Genomic DNA, 14,636 nt, shown 5'->3' with positions numbered 1-14,636 from the left:
GGACAAATCGAGTCAAGGGGCCTGAAGAATGCTGCAAGTAGGCATCCACAGCTGAACGATAGAATCAATCAGCGGCCTTACCAAGGAACTCCGTTTGGCGTCACCTGCAGCACAACAAATAGATACGGCGACAGCGAAGCTGTAGAGTGCCAGCACGGGGTGCCTTGGGGCTGCTGGCTTTGGCTGCCAGCGTCACATGTACTCGGTCAACACACGTGTACAGAGCACCCACTGTGAGCCAGGCGCGGCGCCAAGGTGACCACAGCGGGGGTCCCCAGGAGAGGGTCTCGGGCTTTCCCCCGTAGCCTGCAGGGGGCTAGGGGGGCTTCCCACACGTCGCTTGTAAGGAGAAACTGGGGTCTCGCTGACACTTCAAAGTCAAAGCCGGAATCCTGCAACCTGCGGACAGTCCACCACCACCGGATTTGAGGAGGGGGCGGCGGGTGAGCCCGCGGGCAGCCACAGCCAGAATCCCGAGGACCCCGCACCTCCTTCAACCCCAGCTCCAAGCTCAGCCGAGAAGCGAAACTCACCGGAGGCCACGGGTGCTGCCACCACGGGGAAACCCTAATCCCCGCCGAAGACAGACTTCTAACAAACCCCCTTCCCAAGGACTCTAATCCGCTCGTTCCTTCCTCGTCACAACCGAACCCAGCGGTGCTGAGGCCATTGAGGAGCAGCCGCCTCCTTCAATCGCCAGCTAAAAGCTGGCTGGGCGGGCGGGGCCGTGCCGGCTCGAGGCGGGGCGTGGCGGCGGAAGTCCCCGCCCTTCTCAAGCTTGGTTGAGAATTCCGCCCACAGTTGCGAAAGTCTGGCTGTTTGAAAGCGGGCGCCAGAGGTGGCGGGAAGGTCCTCCTGTGCTCCCATTGGTGGGTTAGGGAGCCAATTACGAAAGGGTTGGCCTCTAGACTGGGCGGGTTTACGGGTGTAAGAGATGCCAAGGGGCGTGGTTTAGGACTTTGGCGGGGATGAGCCGGTTTTGTCAGGGGTCCCCCGCCCCTTCCTGTACCTGCTGGTTCCCCTCTAGGCCCCTCTCGCCCCGCGCTCTCCATTCCTAAATCTCAGCTCTCGGTTACAGCACACAGAATCCCTCACTTTCCCCACCGAACCCTGACCTTAAGGTTTTAGCACCTGCCCTTCTGATTCTCTAAGGTGCCTGCTTCCCCATCACCTAAACGCACTTAGATGTAGTTTTACTTTGTCTTCTTCCTTACTGGGTTCTGCCTTGTTTGAATTTGTGTTTTGTTTTGTTTTTTTTCATTACCGATGAGATGGCACATTTTCCACGTGTCTACTCACTACTTGAATTTCCCCAAGTGTGAATGCTCTTGTTTTAGGCATCTGTTAACCCGAGCTTTAAGACATCGCTGTCCAGGGTGCACTAAAGCCCGTTCTGTATCCACCTGCCAAGCTAAAACGCTTTTGGTGACTATCAAGGAATTAGTAGCCCTAGGTTCACATATCTTTTTCACCCTTTCCCATTAGTATGAGAAAAGTATGGAGTAAAATGCTTGTTTAAGGCTCTTCATAATCCAGCTAGTTTTCTTTTGCTACCTCACCACGCCACTCCTGTGATGTCTATACTAATCCCTCGTTACCCCACCAACTAGCATAAGGTTATGCCACATAATAAGTACTCACTCAATCCATAGCAATAAGGTACTGAACTACGGACTGAGCTGCCTACCGTTCCCAGGGTGCTTTTGTTTTGCTCAAGCTCTTTCTCTCGCCCCTATTTCCCTCTTACTATCCACTCAGTCTTGAAGACAGATGAGCACCTCTTCTGAAACCCTTCATGACACACTTCCCCCTACCTTGACAGAAATGATCCTTCCTACATCTGTACATGGTATACATATCTTACGTTTCTTGTTATCTTTTATAATTAGTTGCACATCTGTTTTACTCAGTTCAACGTCAATATCTTGAGGTACTTACATTACTTCTTGGACATCAATCATGCTTCATGGTCTCTGGCAGGCACTCAGAACAAACAGGTTAAATGAGGAAAGGAATGAACAAATTAAGACTTCTGTGCCAGAAAATATGAATAAAAGGCATTCAGGTAAATGGCAGTTGTTGAAACCTGAGCCAAGGTATCTGTTAGCGGGAACTAGGCTTGGTTTAAGATGGAATGCTATAGCAAGGATGCTAAGTGATCCCTGTTTCTTACAAAGATGAACGCATTAAAGATATAAGGGGGGGGGTACATGAGGAGACAATGTTTATAATCCCTTACATAGTACTTTAGAATTTGGTGAGTTCTTTTTTTTTTTCCTTTTTTTTTTTCAATTTATTTATTTTCAGAAAAACAGTATTCATTATTTTTTCACCACACCCTGTGCTCCATGCAAGCCGTGCCCTCTATAATACCCACCACCTGGTACCCCAACCTCCCACCCCCCCGCCACTTCAAACCCCTCAGATTATTTTTCAGAGTCCATAGTCTCTCATGGTTCACCTCCCCTTCCAATTTACCCAAATTCCCTACTCCTCTCTAACACCCCTTGTCTTCCATGCTATTTGTTATGCTCCACAAATAAGTGAAACCATATGATAATTGACTCTCTCTGCTTGACTTATTTCACTCAGCATAATCTCTTCCAGTCCCGTCCATATTGCTACAAAAGTTGGGTATTCATCCTTTCTGATGGAGGCATAATACTCCATAATGTGGACCACATCTTCCTTGTGAATTTGGTGAGTTCTTACAACCAACCTGTGAGGACCCAGGACAGGTGTTCATATCCCATTTTACAACAGAAGAAACAAGTTAAAAAAAAAATGACTTGTCCAAGGCTACACAGCTAATGCAAGACAGAGAAAGACTATCATTTTTTTTTACACTTAAAAAAATTATTTATTTGACGGTGAGAGAGAGAGATCACAGCAGTGGGAACAAGCAGCAGAGGAAGAAGGAGAAGCAGACTCCCCACTGAGCAGGGAGCCCAGTACAGGGAGTCTTGGTGAGGCTTGATCCCAGGCCCCTGGGATCATGACCTGAGCAGAAGGCAGACACTTAATGACTGAGCCACCCAGGTGCCCCTGAGACAGAGAATTTCAGCACATTTCCTTTATCTCCAAATCCAAAGCTTTTTATATTTAATATTATATTAAATGTAACAGAATTAAGCACATAGGTTACCAAAAAAAATGAAAAGTAAAGAATAGGTCAGAGCCCCTTGCCTCTAAAAATAGATTCGGATGAAGCTATGCATATAATCAATGAAATTTTTCTGACTGCCTGTCCTGTTTAACTCCTGGCCTAGATGCTTGATTATAAAGTGTGAGGCAGGACCCCTCCCCTCAAGGTACCCATACTCTTTGACAGTGCAAGATGCTTACATAAGAAGACAAATACACACACACACACACACACACATGCACATGAACCCACAAAATAATTTACACATGCAATGTAAGAATGGGTGATGAATCTGGGGAAAACAGAATATCTAAGAAAGGATCTATCAGAAGGAGTTCTTGGAGGCAGAGGAAAAGAGAGTCAATAGGAAGGTGGTTAGGATGAGTTACTGCAATGTGAAACCACACCAGCAATAACAAAAGATTCTTATATTTATGGGGCACATGGGTGGCTCAGTAGGTTAAGTGTCTAACTGGAATTTGACTCAGGTTATGATCTCAGGTCCTGGGATCAGAGTCCCATGCTGAGCTCCATGCTCAGGGGCCAGTCTTCTTGTCTCTCTCTCCTTTCCCCCTCCTCCTGAGTACTCTCCCTCTCCCTCTCTCTCTCTCTTAAATAAATAAATCTTTTTTTAAAAAAAAAAAGGATTCTTATAAGAGTGGAGAAGTGGGCTGGAAGGGGGGCAGCCAATTGAAGAGCTTGATACTTGAAGAAATGGGAAATGCATGCTACAGAAGTAAGGTATGATGTACACAAAGAATGAACTTAATAACATGTCCAGAGAAACATAAGTAGATAAAGTCATACTGGAATAATAAAAATACATGTGGGGGAAGAGGGACGCCTGGGTGGCTCAGTCGGTTGGGCCACTGCCTTCGGTTCAGGTCATGATCCCGGGGTCCTGGGATCAAGTCCCACATCGGGCTCCTTCCTCAGTGGAGAGCCTGCTTCTCTCTCTGCCTCTGCCTGCCACTCTGCCTACTTGAGTTCCTTCTCTCTCTATCTCTGACAAATAAATAAATAAATAGAATCTTTAAAGAATTTGTAACTTTAAAAAAAAAATGTGGAGGAAGAGAGAAAAACTGCCGAAGATCTTACGTGCTAAGCAAGAGATTATTTCTGGAATGTTGGGTCAATATTTATCTTGCATTTTTAAACAGACACACCTGTGAGCTGGGAGGGACAATACCTCTACCGGCCTTGTCTACATTTCTTTTTTTTAAAGATTTTTATTTATTTATTTGACAGAGAGAGATCACAAGTAGGCAGAGAGGCAGGCAGAGAGAGAGGAGGAAGCAGGCTCCCTGCTGAGCAGAGAGCCCGATGTGGGACTCGATCCCAGGACCCTGAGATCATGACCTGAGCTGAAGGCAGCGGCTTAACCCACTGAGCCACCCAGGCACTCCCTACATTCCAAGCGGAAATGTCATGCTGTTGAGGAGATGTGGTCCTTCCCATTCAGAACATCTATAAAGGTGGAGCTAAACCATCATTCTTCTTTACTACCTTCTCTCTGGTGTCAAAACTAACAGGTCAAAGCAACGCCATCACAAAATAAGGAGTGCTATCCTTAAAAGAGGACTGAACTTAAAGAGTATCTGAGTTCAAGTTCCAGCTCTCCTACCCACTAGCTTTTATCCACAGCAGTTTCTTTAACCCCTCTGAGCCTCAAAGTTCTTACTTAAAAAGAGGAATGATAATATCTACCTTGCAGGATTGTAAAAAGGGTGAAATCGGACTGTGTGAAAGAAATTCTAAAATGTAGAAATGCTATCTTACTGAGTGTTATTTAACTGAGAAAGATCAGACCATTATTTGCAGTATATTCATTTAATAATATTTTTGAGCATCCACTTTGCACCATGCACTATTCTAGGGACTCATTTAATATTAATTCATGAGTCAAAATGCTTGCCCTAATTAAGCCCCTAATTGCCAATTCTATTCCTGCCCACAGGCACTCTAACTTCACCACCACCACTTCCCCACCACCCTAGATCTGGCCATCCCTTCCCAAGTAACTGAAATAAGACTTCATGAAATTGAATCAGGTGGTAAACATACGGAAGAGAAGCAGACTTTTATTATGGTTGTCTGTATTGTATGGGAAATGCACTACTTCATATATGGAATTGTATGTTTATGGTGGAGCCTAGAATGAAGATCATGAACTTCTGGCGCTCGGAGCCATAGGTCTGCCTGATTCTTATATTTTGTAAAGCCTGAGAGTTCAGCTTTTCTTTGGGTTTTGTGATAACCTGAACCTTAAAGCAACCTTTTGACTTAAGCTGACTCAGATCATTTAGGAATGGATACTGTCCCCCTGAATTTCATGTCCACCCAGAACTCAGAATGTAACCTTATTTGGAAATAGGGTCTTTGCAAATGTAATTAGTTAATATAGATGAGGATGGGTCCTAAATCTAAAACCCGTGTCCTTAAAAGAAGAGAAGGAAGCATCTGAAACTAATGTAACAGCATGTGTCAATTATACACACATGCACACAAATATATACATTGTAGTACAGGGCTCACTTTTATTAATTTTTTTTTTTTTATTTGACAGAGAGAGAGAGAGATCACAAGTAGGCAGAGAGGCAGGTAGAGAGAGAAGGAGGAGGAAGCAGGCTCCCTGCTGAGCAGACAGCCCGATGCGGGACTCGATCCCAGGACCCCGAGATCATGACCAGAGCCGAAGGCAGCGGCTTAACCCACTGAGCCACCCAGGCGTCCCCAGGGCTCACTTTTAAAATGAAATTTTTAATTTCATAAAAAAGAAGAAGAAAGGGGGAGGAAGAAGAAAAAAGAGAACACAGAAAAACACATAAGGAGAGGACAGCCATGCGAAGATGAAGGCGGAAAAAGGAGTTATGTCACCATAAGCCAAGGAATATCCAGGGCCACCAGAAGCTGGCAATGGATTCTTCTCCAGAACTTTCAGAAGGAGCACGGCCCTGTCAACACCTTGATTTCAGACTTCTAATCTCCAGTACTGTGAGGGAATAAATTTGTTATTTTAAGCATCTAGTTTGTAGTACTTTGCTGCAGTAGCCTTAGGAAATTAATACAGGTAGGTTTTCATTCCTTACAACCAGTTATGACTAGGATGCATTTGTGACAATAGATTGATTGTCTGTGAATAGTCTAAACCAGTGGTTCTCCAAGTATGATCCATAGCCCACTGGTGGACCTCAAGGATATTCCTGATAGGTCATTAAATAGTAAACTGACCATGTAAGCGGTTTCTTCAGTTTTCATGGCAAAATATCTTGCAATTTTATGGTTTTTATTTTCACATACAACTAAGGTTCATCTATTAGGAATCTACCAAGTAAGATATGATGGATTACTAATGTTTAGAATTTGTAAATTAAAGTTATATTATGTAAGCTTACCAAGAATGGTGTATCATTGTTTCTATGTGAAACATTATAAAAACTGCTCATGCACATCTGAAGATAACTTAAATGCCCACTTTGGGGAGAAGGGTGTAAATAGTGTCATTCCCAGGAAACTGTTTTTTTTAAAGAGATGTTATTCCTGTTTCTTAATTATGAACTCTCTTTTCTTGGCTTCATCAACATCAATTAGGTTTGTTGTAAGCTGTTGGGTTAACTCAGCTGTGTGTAGTGTTAATTATTTAATAAATGAATTTGTACTTTCCCTATAATTTGACTTTAAAATAATATCCAAGTTCTAGTTCAATTTTTATCATTAGTCATCTATTACTAATATTATCAATTTATAATTCTTCTGAAGTTTGCTTATACTTCATTGAAATTTATTGGACACTTATTGAAATTGGAAATTTATTGAAATTAATAGAACTATTAGTTTGTTCTATTTAAACAACTGAAAACATATTATCAAGGCAAGTCATCAAATAACTCGTTTCTGAAAAATCTAAGGCAGTATTTGGGGATATAAAATCATGTAAATGATATTTCTCCTTTAAAAGTAAATAAATAAGCAACCCCTATGGTTCCTCTTCAGTTCTTCGTTGTCACTGAGTTATGTACATGGGGCAATAGGTCTTTTGCCTCTCTATGGTCTTTGACCAAAAGTGTGAGAGCCAATTGCCAGGATTTTCATTCACACCAAATTTTTTAATCAGAAAACCTGTGAAAGTTGTCAGAGGTAGTGACAATGATCATTTGATAAAGAGCCAAAGCTGCCAGAATCATACCTGAGTGTGAAATGCAGACCCTCTCAGATGCCACACTACTTCTGTTTCTTGAAACAAGATCATTAAATTGGTGAATATTTTAAATGTTAACATGTTCAATGCATATTAATAAAATACAAAATAATGATACCATTCCCATGACAATTACAGGATTTATTTTAAAATGTTCAGGTATTCGAACACTTAGATAGTATAGTCCCATAATGGTGCACATGTTTAAAGTTATTTGATGTTCTTCTGCTTTAGGTCAGGTTCCCAGAAGTGACCTCTGGCATGAAAATTTGAGTACATAGGATTTAGTAAGGAAGGCTTTCCCAGAGAAAGCTGTTAGGGAGTGAGGAAACAGGCCAGGAAAGGAGAAAAGTCAAGCAGGTGTGGGCTTTCTGGAGATGTGCTGGTCAATGTGACCCCATGGGGAGCTCCAAAGTTTAATCAGGATGGGGCAATGCACTCTTGCACCAGAGATGGTGGCAGGGCAGGGGAGAAGGAAACTCACAGGCACCTCTGGCTCTTAGTGACTCAAAGCAGCTCCCCTTGCCTGAAGCTGTCTTCAGAAAGAAGAGCCCCTCTGCGGTAGTTAGGAGCAAAACACACGGAAGCCAGCAGGGGGCAGGCAGAAATGATTCAAGGGATCTGGAAGGGTCTGGGCAGAGGGGCCATGTCTCACACGCCATCTGTGTTTGCCATCCTTTGATGTTGTCAGCGTATCTCTGGAGATAATATCAAACATTACGTTTGAGGCCCCTGGTGAAGGTGGCTTCATGTAGTTCATCTAGATGACTCCTCCTAGTCCTAGTATGATGGGACCTACGATGACCAAGATGATCCACTGGTGAAAATGTCAATAGTTAAAGTAGTGATCTTCCTAAAATCTCTTGACATATCTATCTCTTAGCCCCAAAACATTTTTTAAATTGAACCTTTTATTTTGGAAAAATTTTATTTTGGAAAAATTTGGAAAAATTCACAAGCAGTTAGTCGTAAGAAATAACTGGGAAATAACAGGGAGAGCTTCTCCACAAATAACATCATTTTCAAAACTATAGCATAGTATCACAACCATAATATCCACATTGATACAATCAAAATTCAAAACTATTGCATCACACAAAGATTCCCCACATTGCCCTTTTGTAACTGTACCCACTCTCCTTCCTCCTTAACACCTAATCTATTCTCCATTTCTATAATTTTGTCATTACAAGAATATTATATAATTATAGTCCTATAGTACATAACCTTTTGGGATTAGCTTTTTGCTCCGCATAATTCTCTGCAGATTCAGTCACATTGTATGTATCAGTTTGCCATTCCTTTTGATTACTGAGTAGTATTCCATGGTATGTGTGTACCACAGTCCATTTAACCATTGACCCATTAAAGGAACACGTGGGGTATTGCCAGCTTTTGGTCATTACAAACAAAGCTACTAAAAACTTTCCTGTGTATACGTAGGTTTTCACTTCCCTGTGATCCAAGCCCAGCAGTGTAATTACTGGGTTGAATGTTAGCTGCATGGTTAGTTTCTTAAATAAACCCTCAGAGGGGCTGTACTATTTTACATTCGCACCAGGAATGCAGGTGTGGTCCACTTTCTCCTCATCAGGCCAGCGTTTAGTATTGTCAGTATTTTTCATTTTACCCATTCAGGTATGTGTATAGTAATATCTAATTGTGATTTTAATCTGCATTTCCTAACTGGCTAATGATTGTGAAAATATTTTCACGTGTTTGTTTGCCATCTGTATATCTTCATTGAATTGTCTGTTTGTGTTTTTTGCCCACTTTCTAATTAGATCTTTTTTTTACTGTTGAGTTTTGAGTTTTCTACTTATTCTAGATACTAGCCCTCTCTCAGATATGTGGTTTTCAAATATTTTTTCCCAGTCTATCACTTGCCCTTCATCCTCTTTATGGAGTCTTTTACAGAGCAAAAATTTATTATTTCGATGAAATGCAATGTACTAGTTTTTCCTTTCATGGATCATGTCAACTCTAAAAATTCTTTCCCTTACTCTATATTCTAAAGAGTTTCTCCTGTGTTTTTCTTTCCTAAAAGTTTCATAGTTTTACATTTTATGTTTAAATCCATAACCCATTTGAGTTAATGTCTATGTAAAGTGTGAGGTTTGTTCTCTTGCCACAGATGTCCAACTGCTCAATGCCATTTGTTGAAAAGGCTGTCCTTCTTCCATTAAGTATAATGTCCATACTACTGGGAATTTACCCTAAAGATACAAACGTAGTGATCCAAAGGGGCACGTGCACCCGAATGTTTATAGCAGCAATGTCCACAATAGCCAAACTATGGAAAGAACCTAGATGTCCATCAACAGGTGAATGGATCAAGAAGATGTGGTATATATATACAATGGAATACTATGCAGCCATCAAAAGAAACAAAATCTTGCCATTTGCGACAACATGGATGGAACTAGAGCGTATCTTGCTTAGCGAAATAAGTCAAGCAGAGAAAGACAACTATCATATGATCTCCCTGATATGAGGAAGTGGTGATGCAACATGGGGGCTTAAGTGGGTAGGAGAAGAATCCATGAAACAAGATGGGATAGGGAGGGAGACAAACCATAAGTGACTCTTAATCTCACGAAACAAACTGTGGGTTGCTGGGGGGAGGGGGGTTGGGAGAAGGGGGGTAGGGTTATGGACATTGGGGAGGGTATGTGCTTTTGGGTAAATTGGAAGGGGAGGTGAATCATGAGAGACTATGGACTCTGAAAAACAATCTGAGGGGTTTGAAGTGGGGGGGTGGGTGGGAGGTTGGGGTACCAGGTGGTGGGTATTATAGAAGGCATGGATTGCATGGAGCACTGGGTGTGGTGAAAAAATAATGAATACTGTTTTTCTGAAAATAAATAAATTGGAGAAAATAAATAAATAAATTAATTAATTAATTAATTTTTAAAAAAAAGGTATAATGCCCATAGCCTCCTCCTCGTGGAGTCACTGGGGCTGGGGGAGTACCTCCACTGGAGCCCACAGCTCCTAGAAGGCAGTCCTCCCACGGAGCTCGCTCTCTCTGGATTACATAACCATGATCTCCTCTTACCTGTTCATTGGTCCCAGGGCACTCTGTCCTCCTTTGTGGTTTCCCCATACTCTGCCCACACCTTTGTAAAGAGTCCCTTTATTAAACCCTCCTCACATTACCCAACTGATGTGAGCCATCTGTTTCCTGTCAGGACACGGATACATCCTGCAAATGATAAATCTTCCAAACCCCAACATCAGACATATACAGTCAATTGTCACAAAGCAATGATCATTTATTTTTTTTTTTGAAAAACCATTTACAGGTATTTAGAGGCAAATGGATTTCCACTTTCAAACAGATGAAGATAAGCATGTGTCATTAAAATAGCATGCAATCAAATATTTCTTCTATTGTTTCATTTTGTTTTAACTGTGTCTGTGGTACTTGTAAGTGCAGTATTTGCTTACCTAACTACTATAACATTACAGTCAAATACTGATTATCTATGTACCAGTTCATTCTGTGCCAGGATTCATGTACTGCTCATATCATTTATACTCTCTGCATCTGTTTCCATCAAGAACTTTTTCCTGCAATCCCGTTAACACTCCGCTCAACCAATCTTGAGACCACAACCCTGCTCTGTCTCTGCCAGGTGACTAGATCACCCACAAGTTTCTCCTATCTATACTCATGCTGACCCCTTTTTGTGGGGGCAGATCATCAAGAACCAAGGTATATATAAAACTGATGAAAGAGCCATTATTTCCTCATTGTGTAAAAGGAAACAAACCTACCTAAGCAATCAGTGACACCAGAAGTAGGAGAAAATCATAAACCTTTATAGAGGAAATATTACAGTTCAGTGTTCCTTGATGTCTGATGATTTCTACCCTCCAAAAATTTCTTGTCTTTTACTTAAAACTTAGCAAATATATCACAATTACAAAGATTAAGTTGTATCTACATGGCCAAAATGAAGTGGGGTTAAGGCAACTGTCCAGATTACGCAGGATAAAAAAGCATCCTAAAGCAATGGCCAAACCACTCTATGCAAAGGCTAGGAAAAGACTGAAGCCGTTTCCTGCTACTCCAAACAACCGAATCCACTTCCACTGTCACTGCTGAGAGCGCGCCAGTGTGTCTGTGTTTGTGATGGAAAGGCTCGGGGTCTCTGCTACCTGAATGTTGGTTTCAGTTGTGCCCTTCATTCTGTGAGTACAGGTACAGACTAAAGGAAAAAGCTCATTTTCACCTTCCTTCTACAAACTGATTATCAATACTGAGCCCTAATAAATGGAAAACTTGTTTTTGTAAACTCATCTTATCTTAGGGCTGAGCCGCACCTCTGAATTCACCTAGCCCAAGTCCCTTATTTCATAGATAAGGAAACTGGAGTCCAGGTAGGCTCAGCAGCTGGCTCAAGGTCATATCAAGAGACCTGGCTTGCACTTTTCTCTACGCAACACTAATTACACCATCAGTTTACCAGTGTAACTACATGTGACAAACCTTTCCAGACGTTTCATTCAATATGTTTTCTCCCTTCTGCATTTTGTCTGATCATATCTAGAAAAGATGCTCAGGATACAGGTGAAAGACTATGATTCAGTCACAGCCAATCAAGAGGATATTTCCCGATACTTTCAAATAAAATCAGTATTTTAAATAAGAATGAAACCAATTTGAATGTTGAATATGAAGAACATGGGTTTGTCTGCCATGTTTTAAATCCGTGCGTTCACAAGCTTCCTCTGTGTGTAGGGGAAGGGAGAGGGGAAGGAAAGAGGGATAAATATGATGAAATAGAAATGATTGATAGATTTGGCCTCTCTTCAGCTTATGCTATGCTGCATACAAACCATCCGAATAGCAAAGATTGAGAAATACTAGGCCAAAGAATTTAGACTCCAACCCTTTAAGTAGTAAATGGGACAGGCCAGTGAAACAGACCAATGCTTTCAGTGACTTTTGCTTTGACTCTACTGGCATAGACAGAGTCCAAATTCAATGACAAATTTATTTTAACATTGCAGTGAAAGTGCCACTAAATCAAAAATGTAATAAAGTCAGTAACTATCAAGCAAATTACTTCTTATTTTTGTAACAAGGAAAAACTTTTTTTGGCAAATAGTTCTATAGTTAGAGAATATGAAGACACTTAGAACTAATCTCCCCAATATGAAAATGTCCCCAAATTATCAAGTTGAAAGGCACATACCACTGCCCCAGCAGTTCATCCAACGAGTCTTTAGCATGGGAAATTTTAATTGTGCTTTTAGCTTGCTCTCAATGCAATATGGCCTTAAAAAGTGACATCCGTGCATATGTATAATTTCTTTTCAAAGGGACCAATCCTCTTCCCCTTTTCTGGATTTTCACTTTCTGAAGATTGATCTTTGTTAGTTCTTTGTCTTATAAAGGACAGAGTCCATGATGGTCTTGGAAAAATGTACTTCACAGTTTGTGCTCTAGTTTGTCTATAAACCAGGTCTGGATTATCTTTGTGTCCTAACACCACTTTCTTAAAATATCAGTGTGATGGTACTTCCAAATGGTCATTTGTTGGAATGCAAAAGTCATGGATTATTTTCTTTTCTCACTGGTTGTTTAAGGCTTACTTCGCTTCCAGATGAAATGATCGGCAAACTGTTATCCATGTGGTATCTGATAAGATGCCCGACATTATCAAACACATGATCCTTGGTCCTTACCTTGAAAAGGAAGTACAAGTATTGAGGTTAAATGATAATAGTTCTCCCATAAGATGTAAACAATCAGGAAAAGAAAAAAAAAGAAAAGAAAAGACACATCCCTGAAGGAGATATTTGGCTGAATAACAAAACAAACAAACAAACAAACAAAAAAAGAAAGAAAAAGAAAGAAAGGTACTTTTCAAATCTATATCCCTTAGGAAACACTTGTCTCATTCCCCATTACCATTTTTTTTAAGCAATTTTCCTCTCAGTTAGAAAAATGATAAAAACTGTCACCCAATCCAAATTTGCAACAACTCTTTTTGCCATGTTACTATTTCATGTATCTTGTCACATCGCCATTGCTATAAATATTTAACGGTATATAGAAGCATGAATCCCAGGATTACAATTATAACCCAGCAAGCAGATTGTTGCCAAAATATCTTGTGTCTGTACGAAGTAGCCCTTCTGGAGAAGTCCTGCCTCTTCTTGGAGGCTCAACACAAATCCTGTCTCCTTCAAGAAGCCTCGTCAGACCTTCCTAATAGGCATTCATGTCTCCTTCCTGCAGACTTCATGGTAGCCCATTCATAAATATGTTATATGGAACTTCTTGCCTGTTGCCAAAGCAACTCGGTTTCCCTATGCTTGCTTTCTCTTGAGCTTTCTCTCTTGCTTACTCTCCATCATGACTCCACTGGCCACAATGCACTCCTTTGTAGGGGGTGGCTGGGAACTGTCCAGCAGCAGGACATCATGCAGCCAGAGAATAAGGCTTACTTTGCCTTATTCATGCTCCATGATTCTGCTACCTCTCTACAAGGGATTTTTTTAGTTCTGTTTAGATATTGGTTTTTAGCATATTAAAGAAAACACAATTTTGGGGGGAATAATTGACCTAATTTGAATATAACCTTGAATTAGATAAGGGTAATGTTTCAATGTTAAAATTTCTTGATCGTGATCACTGTACTATGTCTGTGTAAGAGAGCATCCCTACTCTTGGGAAATACACACTCAAGGATTAAGAGGAAAAGCGCACAAGGTTTCCCACTTACTCTCAAAGGGCTCCAAGCCTTGAAAACATTTTGATCTCCTTCATCTCAACCCCAAACCATGTCAAATCAGTGGATCAGTCCTGCTAGTCTGTGTTGTAAATTCCAGCTCACTCTGCCCTCCTCTCTGTATTTCTCCTACCTCCATTCTGATTCAGGCTTTCACTAGTTCTTACCTGGAATCCCCTCATTACTTTCTTCTCTAAGCAATCCTGAATACAAATGTCAAGTTATCTACCAGTGCAGGGATTATAAACTACCCACTCTCCAGCCGAACATACCAGGAGATGTTTTACAGTTTGCTGTGGGGAAAAGATAGAAGGTGCCCAATAGAGAGTTCTTAAGTATTTTGAATTAAAAATGGGGAAATCACCTATACAAATTTCATTTTGTGGCTTCTTTGGGAAAATCACATCCAGCTACCCTGGACCCTTACTCCAAATGGCAGCAAGTGACCGGAGCTGCGTGTGACTGTCCCTCTTACACAGGACATGCTCTTCCCAGTTCATCATGGCCCCTGCACTCCATGTGCATTCCATCATTTGCCCAGCTTTAC

At 41.3% G+C, this 14,636-nt stretch overlaps 2 protein-coding genes across 5 annotated transcripts in view; both read right to left on the bottom strand.

Moving 5' to 3' along the window:
- CEP152 (centrosomal protein 152) overlaps positions 1-686 on the bottom strand; it is a 94,690-nt gene extending 94,004 nt beyond the window's left edge. For 2 of the 3 annotated variants that reach the window (XM_044229858.1, XM_044229860.1), the window contains exon 1: positions 534-686. The gene's annotated coding sequence lies outside the window, so the exon portion shown is untranslated. Of the gene's footprint in view, positions 1-81; positions 133-533 lie in introns of those variants that run through there. The other variant, XM_044229859.1, reaches the window with a different exon arrangement.
- A 9,549-nt stretch (positions 687-10,235) lies between these two features.
- The window catches only part of SHC4 (SHC adaptor protein 4), a 139,469-nt gene continuing 135,068 nt past the window's right edge, over positions 10,236-14,636 (bottom strand). For both annotated transcript variants that reach the window (XM_044230116.1, XM_044230117.1), the window contains one exon: positions 10,236-13,040. In XM_044230116.1, the coding sequence (XP_044086051.1) occupies positions 12,906-13,040 (135 nt within the window). In that variant the 3' untranslated portion in view covers positions 10,236-12,905. The remainder of the gene's footprint in view (positions 13,041-14,636) is intronic.

This window comes from Neovison vison, chromosome 13 (assembly GCF_020171115.1).
Source record: "Neovison vison isolate M4711 chromosome 13, ASM_NN_V1, whole genome shotgun sequence".
In the NCBI taxonomy this organism is placed as follows: Eukaryota; Metazoa; Chordata; class Mammalia; order Carnivora; family Mustelidae; genus Neogale; species Neogale vison.
The sequence above is the reverse complement of the archived record's forward strand: the minus strand, read 5'-3'. Positions and strand labels throughout refer to the sequence as shown.